Source organism: Lampetra planeri, chromosome 7 (genome assembly GCF_965212315.1).
Source record: "Lampetra planeri chromosome 7, kcLamPlan1.2.h2, whole genome shotgun sequence".
Classification (NCBI taxonomy): domain Eukaryota; kingdom Metazoa; phylum Chordata; class Hyperoartia; order Petromyzontiformes; family Petromyzontidae; genus Lampetra; species Lampetra planeri.
The window spans coordinates 12,848,526-12,863,653 of NC_136113.1; the positions used below are offsets into that span (position 1 = coordinate 12,848,526).

At 43.9% G+C, this 15,128-nt stretch overlaps 1 protein-coding gene across 1 annotated transcript in view; it reads left to right on the top strand.

The window, feature by feature from the left end:
* LOC144720153 (ryanodine receptor 2-like) overlaps positions 1–15,128 on the top strand; it is a 289,470-nt gene that overhangs the window by 112,242 nt on the left and 162,100 nt on the right. The window contains exons 19-24 of the mRNA XM_078596660.1: positions 2,733–2,949; positions 4,912–5,016; positions 6,955–7,058; positions 10,046–10,129; positions 12,047–12,206; positions 13,740–13,887. Coding sequence (XP_078452786.1) covers positions 2,733–2,949; positions 4,912–5,016; positions 6,955–7,058; positions 10,046–10,129; positions 12,047–12,206; positions 13,740–13,887 — 818 coding nt within the window. The remainder of the gene's footprint in view (positions 1–2,732; positions 2,950–4,911; positions 5,017–6,954; positions 7,059–10,045; positions 10,130–12,046; positions 12,207–13,739; positions 13,888–15,128) is intronic.

Below are 15,128 nucleotides of genomic sequence, written 5' to 3' on the forward strand. Positions count from 1 at the left end.
AGAACCATGTTCATTTTCACTTGTCTCCTTTGTGGTTCAACACTTGTTGGTTGATGAAATGACCCCTCCGTGATTGAATTGTATCTCCTCTCGGCCTGTGCTTTCCCTCACGGTTTCCACAACCATTTCACAGCCCAGTTTCCCCCTCACCGTGCTCATTTGATGACGGCTGCCAATTCCCATCGTGCATTATAGAACAGGTTGCCCTACCACGTTTCGAAGCAAGTTCCATACTGCCTCCTAAGCTCTTATGAAGTGTACGGGCTCTTGTTTTTTTAGAGGGGCGAGCGGGAGCCAGGCTCCCGGCCAAGTTCGTTATGATGGCGCAACGCAGCCAGCAGTAGTTTGGCAGCACGATATCAATGTTTAGTTGCCGGCCATGGCGGTGTACCGTCTGTAGTCAGCACTCTAGAGGCAGGGTTAAAGGATCGCACAGAGATCATCATCGTCATGTTTGCGTGAGAGACTCCCAAATTGCTGTAGACATGATTGCACATGATAATTGTTTTTTTACCCTTCTATCTGGCAACAAAACTGACACCTTTTTACAAGGAGTCATGTTTGCATAGACCGCAATACCTGCAGTCATAATACAAACAAAAGACATAACTCTGATAATGTGCACTGTCCTTGAAGTTGATTGGTCCACACCCGAGACAGCTTTCCTTAGAGCCTAGTCTCACATGGTGTTGGACCAGACTAGGCTCTAAGGAAAGCTGTCTCGGGTGTGGACCAATCAACTTCAAGGACAGTGCACATTATCAGAGTTATTTCTTTTGTTTGTATTATGACTGCAGGTATTGCGGTCTATGCAAACATGACTCCTTGTAAAAAGGTGTCAGTTAAGTTAGCAGATAGAAGGGTAAAAAACCAATTATCATATTTTTACTGGCAAATGAGGTTCCCATAATGATTGCACATGTTACATGCAGTGGCCTGAAATTGTGTTTTTATTTTCTCTCTGAGTTACATCTTTCACATGCAAAGAGACTCGCTGAGAAATTGGATACATATCCCATGAAGGGACCTCCTGAAAAAAAATACTTTGAATAGTTTGAACAGTTTATTTAGCTCAATTGAGGCTTAAGTAATGATGTTTGCCACGTGCACAGTGTTACTTCATTGTGAGTTTATTGTGTTTTGGTTTATAGTTGCACATTTTATTTCATGCGTGAAGAACGTTAAACCAATTATCAGCATTAGTTTCGGTGTTGTTTGTAGTGATAGTAGTCTCAAAGATCCTGCATAATGTATTTTTCTAGAATACCACAGCAATTTGTGAACTAGAACATTTGTCAGCCTTGAATGGAACTGAGGTGTGACCGTAACCGTCGAGTATTCATTATAAATGGTTCTTGCTGATTTCTCTGCATCTTTCCAACTTGTTTTGCAGAAATGTCAATGCAAAAAACCAAAACGAGGTGAAATAGTTTAACAGAAAACCCTGCCCAGTGCCTCGGCGACTTTTACTGCAGCATTTGGCAGCTTCTGTGTCTCAGTGGGATGCCCTTGGGTTATAAATAATTAGTGAGCGTCTGTCGACTGTCTAACTTACAAATCAATAAAGAGCTAATAACCTATATTTTTTTGTTATTTCGTAATTGGCATTAGCCCCAGATTATACATGAAATGGGGAATGCGTATGCTTGCGAGACCCATGAAAGGTGTTTTTTATGTAAGATAATGAATTCAAAAAGGTATATTTATTTGATAACACATTCCTATTAACATCCTCTCTGCCCAACACGAAGACTCCAGGGTCCCAATGCAATACCCACTGTGGCCGTGAAAGTGCACTTAATCAATTCCCTTATTTAGAACCGTAGAGACGCCCCCCTTCAGATGAGCCATACCTTTTGCAGAAGTGGAAGACATTCTTATCAATATTCCTGCAATTTAATTGCAAGTCATTTTTTTCATTTATGGATTTTGGCCACAGCAGTGGCACTCAATGTCCTTTTGTGAATGGCATTGCAACGTTCTTGCCATTCACCTTTTGGCAACATGCTGTATGGAAATAGTGGGCATATTTATTGTATAGAGAGAGTCCCAGGCAAAGGAAAAACCCTTGAGCCTTGATTGGACTTGCAATCAAGGGAATGGTGTTAACAGCACAGGTGGCTTGGGAACATGCATGCAGACAGCATGCTGCTGTAAAACCGTGAGAGTGGTGGGCTCCCAACTGTCAACTCCTGCACAATGCCTCCGTATAAATATAAGCCTGGCAGAAATGTTAAAGGCTGCCCTAAAATATTTTACATATTTTTTTAGTTGTTAAATAGTAATAACACTTTCAAATATGTGTGTACAATGGATACATTTAACACGTGAATGCACCAACTGTCCAGCAGTGCTGCGCAGTACATAATCTGGAGGAGAGCAGTATTACATTTGCTGCCCCCCTGTTAGAAGCTGCAAAGGCGTTACGTAATAGGAGTGGTTATTATATTGCAATGTGTGAGCTTGTTACTACGGTTTATAAATATGTTATTTTTAGTTGATAAAAAAAAAAATTTTGATAACAAAACTGTAACCAATAAAGTATTCATACTGCAGTTTAGATTTGTTAGTCCATTTGAAAAGCACCCTCGAGATATATATATATACATTTAAACTCTACGATTTATTTGCAAATACAGAGCACAACAGAGGCGTCGATTGATTTCTTGAATGACTCACGGAGCAATCGCATCCTGCCGTGCACGCGGGCCGCGGTGTTTGACCCCGCGCAGTGTGCGGTTCCTGCTGGGGGGCCGTCACGGCGAGTTCAAGTTCCTCCCTCCCGCGGGTTACGCCCCCTGCTTTGAGGCGCTGCTGCCCAAGGACCGCATGCGCGTGGAGCACGTGAAGGTGTACAAGCACGACCACGACGGCACGCGCGACCTGCTGGGGCCCACCGTGTCGCTCAAGCAGTCCGCCTTCACGCCCGTGCCCGTCGACACCAGCCAGGTGATGCACGCCGCACGATAAAATTAACTATTGCTGAAACTTTACCTTTTTTTACTTTACCAGCTGAGTCCCACTTGAGCTGATGTGGCTCTTTTTCAGAAGCGGCCTGGCTGCAAATGGTAGCTCGACGAAGGGGCTGATCACGTGGAAATTTATAGCGGTCAAATACTTCAAATGCGTGTTTGTAAATGTGGAGGGAAAATCCGGAGGGCCCGGATAAAAATCCACATTTTGTTGTCCTTCCCCTCAGCTCCGATTAGCATGGTTGGCTACGTACAGTGCGAAAGAAGTTCAACATGCATACTTACATACAAACATGCAAATTCCAAATATACAGGCATCGGGGTCGGGATCGAACACGCAACCTTTTGTATACCAGGTGAGGTAGTAAACATATTGCCACCACTGCACGTTATTACCAATTTGTGTTATTGGCCAATTACTTTCTTAGGATGCTCACCACGATGGTAATGGTGCAGTGCTGCAATTTCTTGCTCACATCACTGCTAGTGGAAGGTCTTCCAGAATGAGAATCTATATTTATACTGGAGGAATCCATTACAGCGAGCTTTAGAGAGCCCTGCTAGAAAGTAGCTTTGGAAAGGGTTAATGGCCTATTCCTCTTTGTTCAACACATTACAGCCTAAAATGCTTTTTGTTTAGGAGCCTTCAAATATGGCATCTGAACTCTGCGATGTTTTACTTAAAAAAAAGCGGTGTTCCCTTTTAACTTTGGAGGCTTGCTGACAAGACGCTACTGCACGTACATATATGCACACTATGCTCGCAGATGCAATGACAAAAATGCGCGAATAAACATTTGCAGTGACACCGATGCCTTTGTCGAAGTAATCAGATAAATGATCTCATTTCAACAAATGGCACCCAAAACCCCATCCGTGTTGTGGTACGATTATATTTGTTATGCCACTAAGTAGTTTATTACTTAACAAGATGAGTGGCAATTACATTCTCATCGCTGTCAAAGGCTTTGGCAGATGGCGTTAACCTCTTGCATCTAGTTTTGTCCACACGCCCCACAGCTCGTGACCAATGCTACGTACACCATTGCCAACCAAAAGCAGCTTTCCCTGCTTGTGAAGTTGCATACGTTCAGACAACACAAACATGCACACAATGCTCACTTTAAGTGATGCACGTGCACTACATTGCCAGTGATGTTTTGAAAACAATCCATATATAATACACAAACGTTGGATGGTAGTAAAACAGATTTTCACATGTACTCTCTTCTACAATATTTTTGTCAGATCAACACACAGACGTGCACATTTCAGAACTATTGGCATAAAATTAGAGCTCGCTGCTCACTATCTTTCCAGCAATTCCACAAAGCAGGATGGAGCTTTGTCACTTTACGTTCTAAATTCCATGACCAGGTTTTTGAATTGTTTTCTGGGTTGTACCGAAAATCGTTTAATTCCCCTCGCATTATCCAGCCGGGTGATGCTGGTGGAAGAGCGTTTCACTCACAGTCGCTGGGTTGTGAACACTGTAGAGTCATCCCTCTGGGAATAAGAAAAATGAGCACCATTTGGTGGAAATTCAACGAAGGTTTGTCCTCTGCAGAGGCTTGTCACTGCCATAAGAATGTGGAATTTTCACTTGCTGGCTCAGCAGGGCTGCCACTGGACACGATGCTTCCCTACGAATAGAGGCACTCTGGATTTATAAATGAGCAGACAATATGTCGCCTTCATGCATCTGTCTCTCCACATAAAAAAGCTGCACAGCCTTCTGTGAGTGCATAATCTCAGCAGCATTGAAATGATGACAATCAAACCCTGGTCCGATTTCGACTCGCAGCGTCTCATCAGCAGCCAGGCCTGCCCGAATCAGTGCTGGAAAATTACCGATCTTACAGACGAGGACATTCTCTTCACGATAATGGGTGTCAGTTCAACGCAGTGATGCTTTTGACTTTGAATGATATTGCTGCAGATTGCGCTGCTGCCTCATCTTGAGCGCGTTCGGAACAAGCTGGCCGAGAACATCCACGAGCTGTGGGCCATGAACAAGATCGAGATGGGCTGGACGTACGGCACGGTAAGAGCAATGGCCACTTCCAGCCGCCAGCTCTCATCAGCCCAGCTCCTCCGTCCATGTTTGCAAGCCCAGCCCCCTTTCATTTAAATAAACAGCCCCATGTATTCACGAGCCAGTGTCTCCTTGATGTGTAATTTTGGAGACAATTGGTAAGATTTAAATCTTGGACCGTGGATAATGGTTTTGAGGTGAGAAATCGTTGAGCTTGAAAATGTTTAAGAAATCATGCGTGACAACAAGCGCCGTGTATTCAGATTTCGCAGTGTGTTGGTATGCACACAAGCGTTCATTATTACCTTAATTTTCACGTCCCACTCAGCACTGCTTGTCTGCTCATGAAATATTATGATAATTTTAGCAGTGTGCCGGTGTACTCTAAAATATTGACTGGGTGTACCATTATGGATGGGATGGACAACTTAAAAAAAATCATCCTACCTCTGGCAAAATTGTACAAACCGAATTCCGCGTCCCTAAAAATTACCGTAATCCATATCTGCCCAAAAGCCTTTGATGCCAGGTCCCTTAGCCGCAGCAGACACCCACTTTTCTTATCAGTGTGTGTGTTTTACAAATACTTTATTTGCCAACTGGGCTCGTGTTCGTTTCCACGTTTGGGGGGTTGAGGAGATACACAAACCTGCACCCGCGTGCGGTCAATAAACGCCGCAGTGGTTGCACTGTGCCAATCTTGTCTTGGTGAGAGGGCTAGGTGGCAGTCGCGCGGGCGGGGGGCGGTTAAGGCACGCAGGACAAGAGGGTGCACATGTCTCACGAGTCACTCGCTCACCATTCCGCCTGTCCGTTGTGAATGTGGACAACCAGCCAATGTGTGAAAGAAATAGGTTTTAAGTATACAGGAGATCTCACTGGCAAATTGCTATTCTGGCTGTCGAGTGATGAGACGTTGTAATTACCGGCGAAACGTCGTGCTCGAATTTTACTCGAATTGTAAATGCTGTGGGTTTACTCTCCAACATATTGTTGTGCTGAAGTAGTAACTAGTTGGCACGTTTTGTTTATGTGACAAACCTTATTAATTGCCTGTGTCGGGTGGTGGTGATGGGTTTAACGACACATATTCTTTGGGTGTTTCCATAAAGTCACGTAGAACACATTTTTTAGTTCTACGTGACTTTATCGAAAGACCCAAAGAATATGAACTCCTGCAGTCACGAAAGCTTCAAGTCGAGATTTAACGACACGTTTATATTTACGCGATCTGACCCAAAAAAAAACCTCCTATGGCAATTGCAAATGTATGCGGTGTCGATTTTTTTATTTTAAGTGCTGAGTGTAGCTCTCTCTAGAATTGTATTTGCGTGATCGTGACTCTTGTGCTGGCTTGGAGATTAAGTTTGCGATAGTGGTCGGTCGGTATTTGAAGGTTGCTTGCTTGGTCTAATTTTCTATTTATGTGGTGCCTGTTGAATTGGAAGAGAACACAATCAGAGCTGATAATTCAACCTAAACTCATCCTTCCCCAGTTGGTGATTTTAATCACCCTCGCTGCAACAACACTCGGTTTATTTCCAGCAACAAGAGATTTAAATTGGTATGAATAAAGTAGATAAGGTATAAACTAACCTCAATGAGCAATGCCACCTTTCAGCCTTTAGCTATAGTTTTATTGAATCCTTAATGATTAAAAGTTATTTTAACATGTTTTATTTTTGGACCATATCTGTGTATCTGCCCATTTCACTGCTACAAATCAGCATGTTGTTCTAATTTTTTGTTTAAACTCGCCTAACCTCGCAAGATATTTAACCCTTTCAGAGTCATATACTGTACATGTACAATGGCGGTCTCGTATGCATGCTGCTGATGTTGTTGCATTTGTTATTTAGTTGGCCTCGCGAAGCGCGATACTAATCTCCGATAAAAGTCGAAATGGCTTGGCAGTGGACGGTTATCTGTCATCTGGTGTTCATCTAGGTCCGTGATGATAACAAGAGGCAGCATCCATGTCTGGTCGACTTCCACAAACTCCCTGAGCAGGAACGCAACTACAATCTACAGATGTCCAGTGAAACTCTCAAGTAAGTAAGCTCCACCAACAGCGGAGCACATGGCCTGTATCTCAGTCCGACATGCTATACTCTCCTTTCGTTATCTTTTGGGTTAATGTGATAACCTCTCCCAGAGTATTGCTCCATTTCCAGTGCCTCTTGCAGAAACGGTTGGTGCATTCCTGTGGTAATCTAGGACTTTAGGTCGAGCGGTTGGTGGGACATGGAGATTTTCCTACGTGTGTAATGCTCCCTCTCTACTGGGCTACGAGGTGGCCAGATGGAATGTGACAGGTGAAGCAAATGGGTTAATGACCCCAACGTTATGGGTGTTGTCTCATCAAATGTGTTGATTTTCTCCGGGTACTCTGATTATACTGGACATGCAACATGGTTGTTAAGGACATGGCCTGACGTTGGAATCCTCATGAGAAAAAAAAGTCATGAGACTTTGTGAGGCTTTCTTCGAGTCTTACAATATGTCAACATCAGTGTGGATGTGTGCTTTCAGCAATGTTGAGAGGCTCGAATTCCACGTGGTTAATTCTGATTATTGAATGAAGTTGAACACTGTGTGTTTGTGACGCAGTCTACTAGATTCCAAATGTGAAAAATATAACAATCAAAATTAGTATGTTTTTGGTAAATCTTATAAGTCAATATATATAAGATGGCTTAGCAGAGTATGAGTAGTATATGCATAATAAATAGTTAAACAAACACGTGTTTGTGGGTTTCATTAAATTCTCCAAAATGAAATGATATTTAATCCGTCCACCAAAACGCCTGACTGAACCACCGGTATCAATCACAGAGTCATCAGCATGGAGTGGCCTCTTAAGTGGCTGGTGGTGTCATGCTCCTCGTGTTGTAGCCTTGAAACGAGAGAGGTCTGAGTATGATTACACAATGTTTTCCCTTTTCACGTATCTATTATTGTCCAGAGTCGTGATCCACTTCAAAGTACACCAGGCAACACACGTGTGTCTCTTGATTAATGCCGTTTTAGAAGCCCCATTGGTCGATTCACTTTTTTTACACCCGATGTTGAATGAAAACTCACCAAGTGATAAAAACGAGCCCCGTTTCTCTACCGGCTCAGATGTCCTCGCCTTATTCTTTTAACACGAATCGGTCATCTCTAGCTTAGTCAGAACACGGGCCCCAACGTAATTGCATCGTGCTGTTGTAAAAGTCCGTGACCTGGACGCGGTGGTGCAAGCTCCACTCTTTGCCAGCCTTCCGAGACGTGATAATAACGCACCACTGAAACCGCACGGCTTTTTACATTTCAATTATTTAATTTAATTAATATCGTGCAGCCACTGAGGATGTGGTCGAGCCTTCAAAAACATCAAATCTCGTTATTGCACTGGAATTGACCTCCCAACACTCGGACTCACGAAGCGCAATCAAATATTAATGTGCATCAGCAGAATGCTGCTGGGCTTGGTTTATGTGTTTTGGTTTGATGGGCTGCGTGCTCTGTGTCGTCGTAGAAAGCACTCGAATAAATAAATAAAAATCGCCGGAGAGAGCGCCAGTCTTGATGAATGCATCCAATTTGTATTTCCATTTTTTTCCAACACGATCCAGCTTTAGGACCTTATTGATGTCTTCACTCCAGTGGTTATTATTGTCACAAATATAAAAGTGTTAACGTTGTTGTTGTTGTTGTTTTAACGGCTTATGAAAGATGATCTTAAACGGGGCAAACAGAAAGGCTGTTCAGACGTTCAATTTACGTAGAAGCTTTATCAGTCAACATTATATATGGCTGTGAAAGCAATGTGTGTCTCTGACAGTCAGACACTTCATTGGTTTAAATGCTCACAAATAAACACATGCGGGTGTCTACCATGTGGTGGCTGAGTGGTTTGGATTGTTCTAGATTAAGGTTCAAGACCCACGTATCTGCACCGGCTCATTCCCATCAGCTTCCGTGTGATAGTGACCTGCTGCAATGGGCATTATAATTATGCCGTTAATGTTGTCTTGATGATTTGAAAGATGTTTTTTTATTTTCCCCCAATTAATAATATTGTCACCAGCAGAGTGGTACGATGTTTAAATTCTCGATTCACGATCAGATGGTCAATGGTTCAAAACCAAGTCGATAAAATGTGTAGCACTTAGTGGGAAGTCAACAGCGATGGTAATTTGGATGTACTGGATCGCGTCATGGGAATGTGGGATTTCCATAAGTGGCTCAGGGCTGCCACCCCATTGCTTGTCTGAGAGTGAAGTGAATCTTGATGGGTTTCTTTACATAGATACAAATTGTCTCTTTGCGGTATGCTAATAATGATAGAACGAAGCTGCCTTTGCTATTGGAATGGTGCAAACCAAAGTCACAAAACACTTCCAATAACACACTTTAGACTTCCTGGATTAGGAAATGTCAAAGGAAGACAACCAACAAGAATGAATTAAATAAGTGCTGTACTTGTTTTCGCCAATCAAAAGCAATTTCCTGTATGCACACCCAGGTACACGGGCAGTTCCATGATTTTGGACATACATTTCAGATACTTGAAAGATCTGGGTAAACATTGGTTCAAGCCAGAAAGTGTATTTGTTATTGACTCTAATTCAGATTTATTTAATTGGTCCATCTTTCTTGATAAGGGAGAAATGGTCATGAAATACAATGTATTCAAATGTACTCGATTTAATTGACTTGATCATCTATGCTGGGCTGCTGATTGTGAATTTGTAATCATGTACATGTCAAACAATTAGCTCGTATAGATATACCATAATTTCTATCACCACGGATAATTTCCTTTGGAACACCAGCCGCATATGCATTATTAGGATGATTTTGAAATATGGACAGTGGCGTTGCCTGAAGTGCAGAACTATCCCACCACAACGCTTTGAATTCAAAATGAAAACACACGTACGAAATGTGACCTCCTCCTGGGTCCATCTATCGTCCTTCTCCATGGCCTCGTGTTGCTGTGTGCACTCAGTTCCCTGCACTTTGCGTCGTCTGTGTGCTGCTCCCTCCGCAGGACACTCCTCGCCCTAGGATGCCACGTGGGAATTGCAGACGAGCAAGCGGAAGCAACCCTGAAACGTTTCAAGCTCCCCAGGAAGTAAAAAAGGCCCGCCGTCCGTGATCTCAAATTGTCACAACAAACTTAAATGATGCGATTGATTCAAAGGGTTAAATTCAAACAAGAAAATTTGCCACCGATCTAGTAGGTTCACAGGTTGATTTAGTCTATCGTTTGAAAGTTGTTGTTTTTAAAAAATCTTAATGTTTACTTGTATTGGTGGAATCCGATGAGTTATAAAGCTCTTTTTCACAGATCTCCAGGAGGGGCAGGTCAGAATGTTACAACGCCAAACAATACAAAAACAAAATAGGAGTGCATAGTATAGGTAAGGTAAGCCAAGCTAAAAAAAATTACAAATAAAACTAAACTATTCATGTTTTACCAGTTGAGGCCCACTGAGCTCTTAGCTTCTTTTTCAGACGTTATCTGGCCACAAATGATAGCTCAACGAAGTGGCTTATCATGTGGAAATTAATAGCAGCCAAATAATCGAAATAACCTAAACGCCATGTTTCCATATGTGCAGGGAAAAACCGGACACCATTACAAATGAGATTATCCATCTCAAAGGAGTTTTTTAGGTGAAACATATTAATTAAAAAATAAACAACGGTTTCCAATAATCTCTCCGTGTCGATATAGTGAATACAACTTTAGTGTAAACTTAGCAGCGGTTGTCCTATGAAGATACCGGCTCCTGCCGTAGGAATGTATAATATCCAACGCCTGGCTACGGTTCCACGAAGAAATATGAGAACTGCCGCATGTTAATTTGAGCATGGAGACACTTTTGGCATTTCACGCGTGCCAAAAAAGTGTGTTACTTAACATTACAAATCGAGTGCACATTAAAGGCTCTATATTTGGGTGTTAATACGTTGACTCCTGCTGAGTCAAGAAAAGCCAGCCAGCTGGGCTTAAAGAGGCTTCTGTGGCTGAAGACATCTTGATTATAACATTCTTGCTTGTGACCCTGTGATGAGAAAACAGCATGTCACTGGATGCCAGCAATAGCTGAGTGTAATGGAGCTCCGTAATGGCTCTCATCCTTATCAGGAGCTTACCCATGTTGAAAACATCCATGTGTTGGGGGCAGGAGTGGTAATTCATTGGTCGCATATTGTGCCAATGTCGCTGCACTGGGCTAGCAACATTTGAGGTTCGTGCTTTTAAACGTGGGTTTCCTACCTAAGGTTAAACTGTGCTTTGCCATTGATATTTTTACACGACATGCAGGGTATGAAATAACATTCTGTAATCTCTTCTGGGGGTGGAGTGGTGGCACAGTGGTTAAGTGCACGACACTCGGAACCCGGCAGCCTGAGTTCTGGCCGCTCTAACCAGTGTGGTGACGTTTTGGCGAACAAACCCCAGGACCAACATGGCGTGGGGAGGCCTTCATCCAGCAGGGCACCAACACAAATAGCAGTTCGGACCATTCCCTTTTTTGTGCTCCTGGAGGTTATGCAATCCTGTATTTGACGAACGTAGTCTATTTAAAGAAGTCTGGAGAGGACTTGTGATGTCACTCTTAAGCCGTTTTGTGACTTAACATTTAGCCTTTCTCTCGTAAAGTCAATTCCGTTCGCATTGCCATGGACCATGCTCTCCATTGAACAACCACTCTTGACTTTCCACAAAGCATTATTCATGTGATCAACCCCTGAGGGATGATAGGCTCATTCGACAGCCGGTGGTCATTTGAATTTGCGACCTTCCAAGAGGTCCCTCGCATCCTCTAGCCACAGTGTCACATGTCCAGATGGAATTGGAAGAAAAAAATTCATTTTCAAGCATTCACTGAAGCCTTCAGGATATCACTGTGCCCCAGTTCTGGTGTTGGTTCCATGCATGCCTTGCTAGACCTCTATTGAGACCCAGCTCCCACACTCTCCCCACTGGAGACTCAACATAAGTCCGCTCGCCACGTGTCCGTCTGTGTGTGTGACCCAGCTACCTGATGTCCAGCAACTACAAGCCGTCTCCTCTGGACCTCACCAACACCAAGCTGAACCCGACCCAGGAGGCCCTCGTGGACCGCCTGGCGGAGAATGCGCACAACGTGTGGGCGCGAGACCGCATTCGGCAGGGCTGGACCTACGGCATCCAGCAGGTGCGGTGGCACTGCGCCCTGTCTCGTGGGGAGCATGGTAGTGTCGTGGTTAGTGCTTTGCGGTACGAAGCTGGCGACCCGATTTCTATTCCCCCGCTCACAGCCGACACCAGTGACGAGGACCTGAACCGGTAATGGGCCTTCCCAAGGTCGACGCAGCCTTAAAAATGAGTACCTGAGACAAACGTGGCCGGGCGTGGTGCTGGCCACCCACTTCCTCGTGTACCGTGCCGGCCTTCATAGGTGCTCACTAACAGCACTTTCCACAACAGTCTGTTAAGGCTATGTGGGGGATCTGTGTCTTTGTCCTGTGAGTCGTCCAGGTTCCCCTGCCACCAGGCCATCGCTTTTTTTTCACGCGTAATTTAATTTGCCTCTGTTCAGAGTAAACACGTGCGCGCCTTAATGTAGGAGAATTAACGTGCAGTTTAATAATACGGAAATATAATGCGGATAAGCGTTTAGGGGTGGTGGTGGTGGTGAGCTCCAGTTGGTCAAGCGACTTGGGGAGTGGTGCCGGATTGGTGACCTCCACCGGGACCAGGCCATGATGGGTGTGAGATCGAGGGCAATGGGGGTGGTGTGGAAAAACGCCTTTTGACTTGCCTGTGCAAAGTGCGAGTGTTAGTCTGTCATATGCGTGGGTTTTCTTTGGGCACTTTGGTGTCCTGAAACACAAGTACAGTGATCCCTCGTTTATCGCGGTTAATGGGGACCGGAACCCCTCGCGATAGGTGAAAATCCGCGAAGTAGGATTGGCCCCCCTAGGAATTTCCGTATATGTGTGTGTGGGTACCAGAATGTTTAAAATATGTATATTTATACTTTATATATATATTTTACTTAAATCTATTTAATTATAAAACCTTAATATTATACATTCATTCTCTCTCTCTCTCATACGATACGTATTATGGTGTTCTACACTCACCAATGACAGTAGTATCTTGAGACTTGACTCCAGTAATGACGACGATGACGATGACAATGACGACGATGACAGACCTGTGCAGTTCGATGAATGTGATGATGAATGATGATGATACTGCACAGGTATAATGAGGCCTTTAAATCAGTTCGAAAAATCCGCGATGCACTGAGGCCGCGAAACTTGAACCGCGAAGTGGCGAGGGATTACTGTACTAAGTTAGGAATTGGATAAAGTCTTCAAGCAAAAGCCTCCTTAACATGAGTCCCTGTGACGTTTGACTCGCGATCAGAATGTTGCGATTTCAAATTCCGTCACCTCACCTCATCATTCCCTTGGGCTCTATAAAATAAGTTCCCCTGGGAGCGTTAGTTTTCTTGTGGAGATTTTGGCTTCTGCCATTGTAATGTAGAATTTCTACTCCAGCCTCGGGGCCACCAGAAACGATTAGCCTTTCCCTATGTTGGTTTAACTTCGGGGACAGTTTTATCTTAACATTTTAAGTACTGGTTTTATATTAATTGAAATGCAGGCCTTTGCAGGTTCATACAGCGCTGTGAGTTCATCAAATTATCCTTCCAACTCACTTCTCCGTGATCGGCCAGGACATCAAAAACCGACGGAACCCGCGGCTCGTGCCATACGCCCTTCTAGACGAGAGGACCAAGAAGTCGAATCGGGACAGCCTGCGCGAGGCTGTGCGCACGCTGCTGGGCTACGGGTACCACATCGAGGCACCAGACCAAGACCCAGGTGAGTGGGTGCAGCCACGCGGAGGCGGTTCTCGAGTTCAAACTCTCACTCACGACATCTGCGTCCGGCTGGTGTGAACAGCGCACTTCAACCGCTGAGGTGGCAGGTACAAGGCAGGTTAAAATAAACTTTCTTCTTCTGCATCGTGGATGACAAATTCAGAATGAACGAGCGAGGAAGTCGGTTGTTTTTTTTGTTTGAGGAGATGTATGATACATAGTTAGGATTCATACGGAGGCCTTAATAGGACTCTGAGATTTGAGGATTAATGTTGAACCATAAGTCACAACGTGGCTTTATTGCACTCAAATATTAACTCATAACCCGACAGGTCTTAAAGGTGTCAGTATAGATCTGCAAAACCGAATAAATAAATTGCAATGCTAAAATTCTTAACATTGACTGAGTCTACCTCTGCAATTCTAATTCTACTCTATTATTGTCAAACCTTGTGATTAATTTCCATTGCGGTAACTTGTTCTTGATTTGGGTACGCTCAGGTTTTAGGTAATTGTTTACGCGTGTTCTTTTCATACTGAATATTCTAGCAGCTGGAGCATTGGCTTAGTCAGAGTGTGTTGTGTAGACAGTGCAACTGTCCAGGAGCCCGCCTGTGGCACGGGCTCAGGCAGGGGGAATTAGACAGGGGGGGGGACCCCATTTGATTTTTTACACTGGAGCCCATTGCCAATCACGCTGTGGCAACTGAGCGGGAAAGAGCAATTGCATTCACTGCACATGCATTCTCCGCATTGTCATCCCCACACATGCATGGCTTTTGTGTGCATCCCAATAGCTCGCGAATAAATGTCTCTGTTTCCCTTCTCTGAACTAGCGGCGTAACATCGCCTTACTTCCCCCACGCGACACAACACGCCCCTGACTTTGGCACACATTTCGATGGGCGTGCAAAATTGCCTCGGGTTGTGACTCCGAGCCACAACACGTAATCATTTTTTAAAGCTTGCTCGGTGATTAAATAGTTTCTTTCTTAATTTCCATAAAACGCAATTACAAAAAGGTTAAACTGGGCTCAATAACAGGTTATTCAATTACGGTACGATTTTGAACCGTTCAGCCCATGCTGTGAGTGGGAGCCATTGATTTCACAAAAAATTCAAATCACGCAAATACAGTATGCACAACCACAGTGCCTCGATGTTTAAGGTTGTATTCATAAGACTTAAGTAGTGTTATAGAAATTAGCAACCACTTAATACGACTCTTGAGGTCAATGCTAA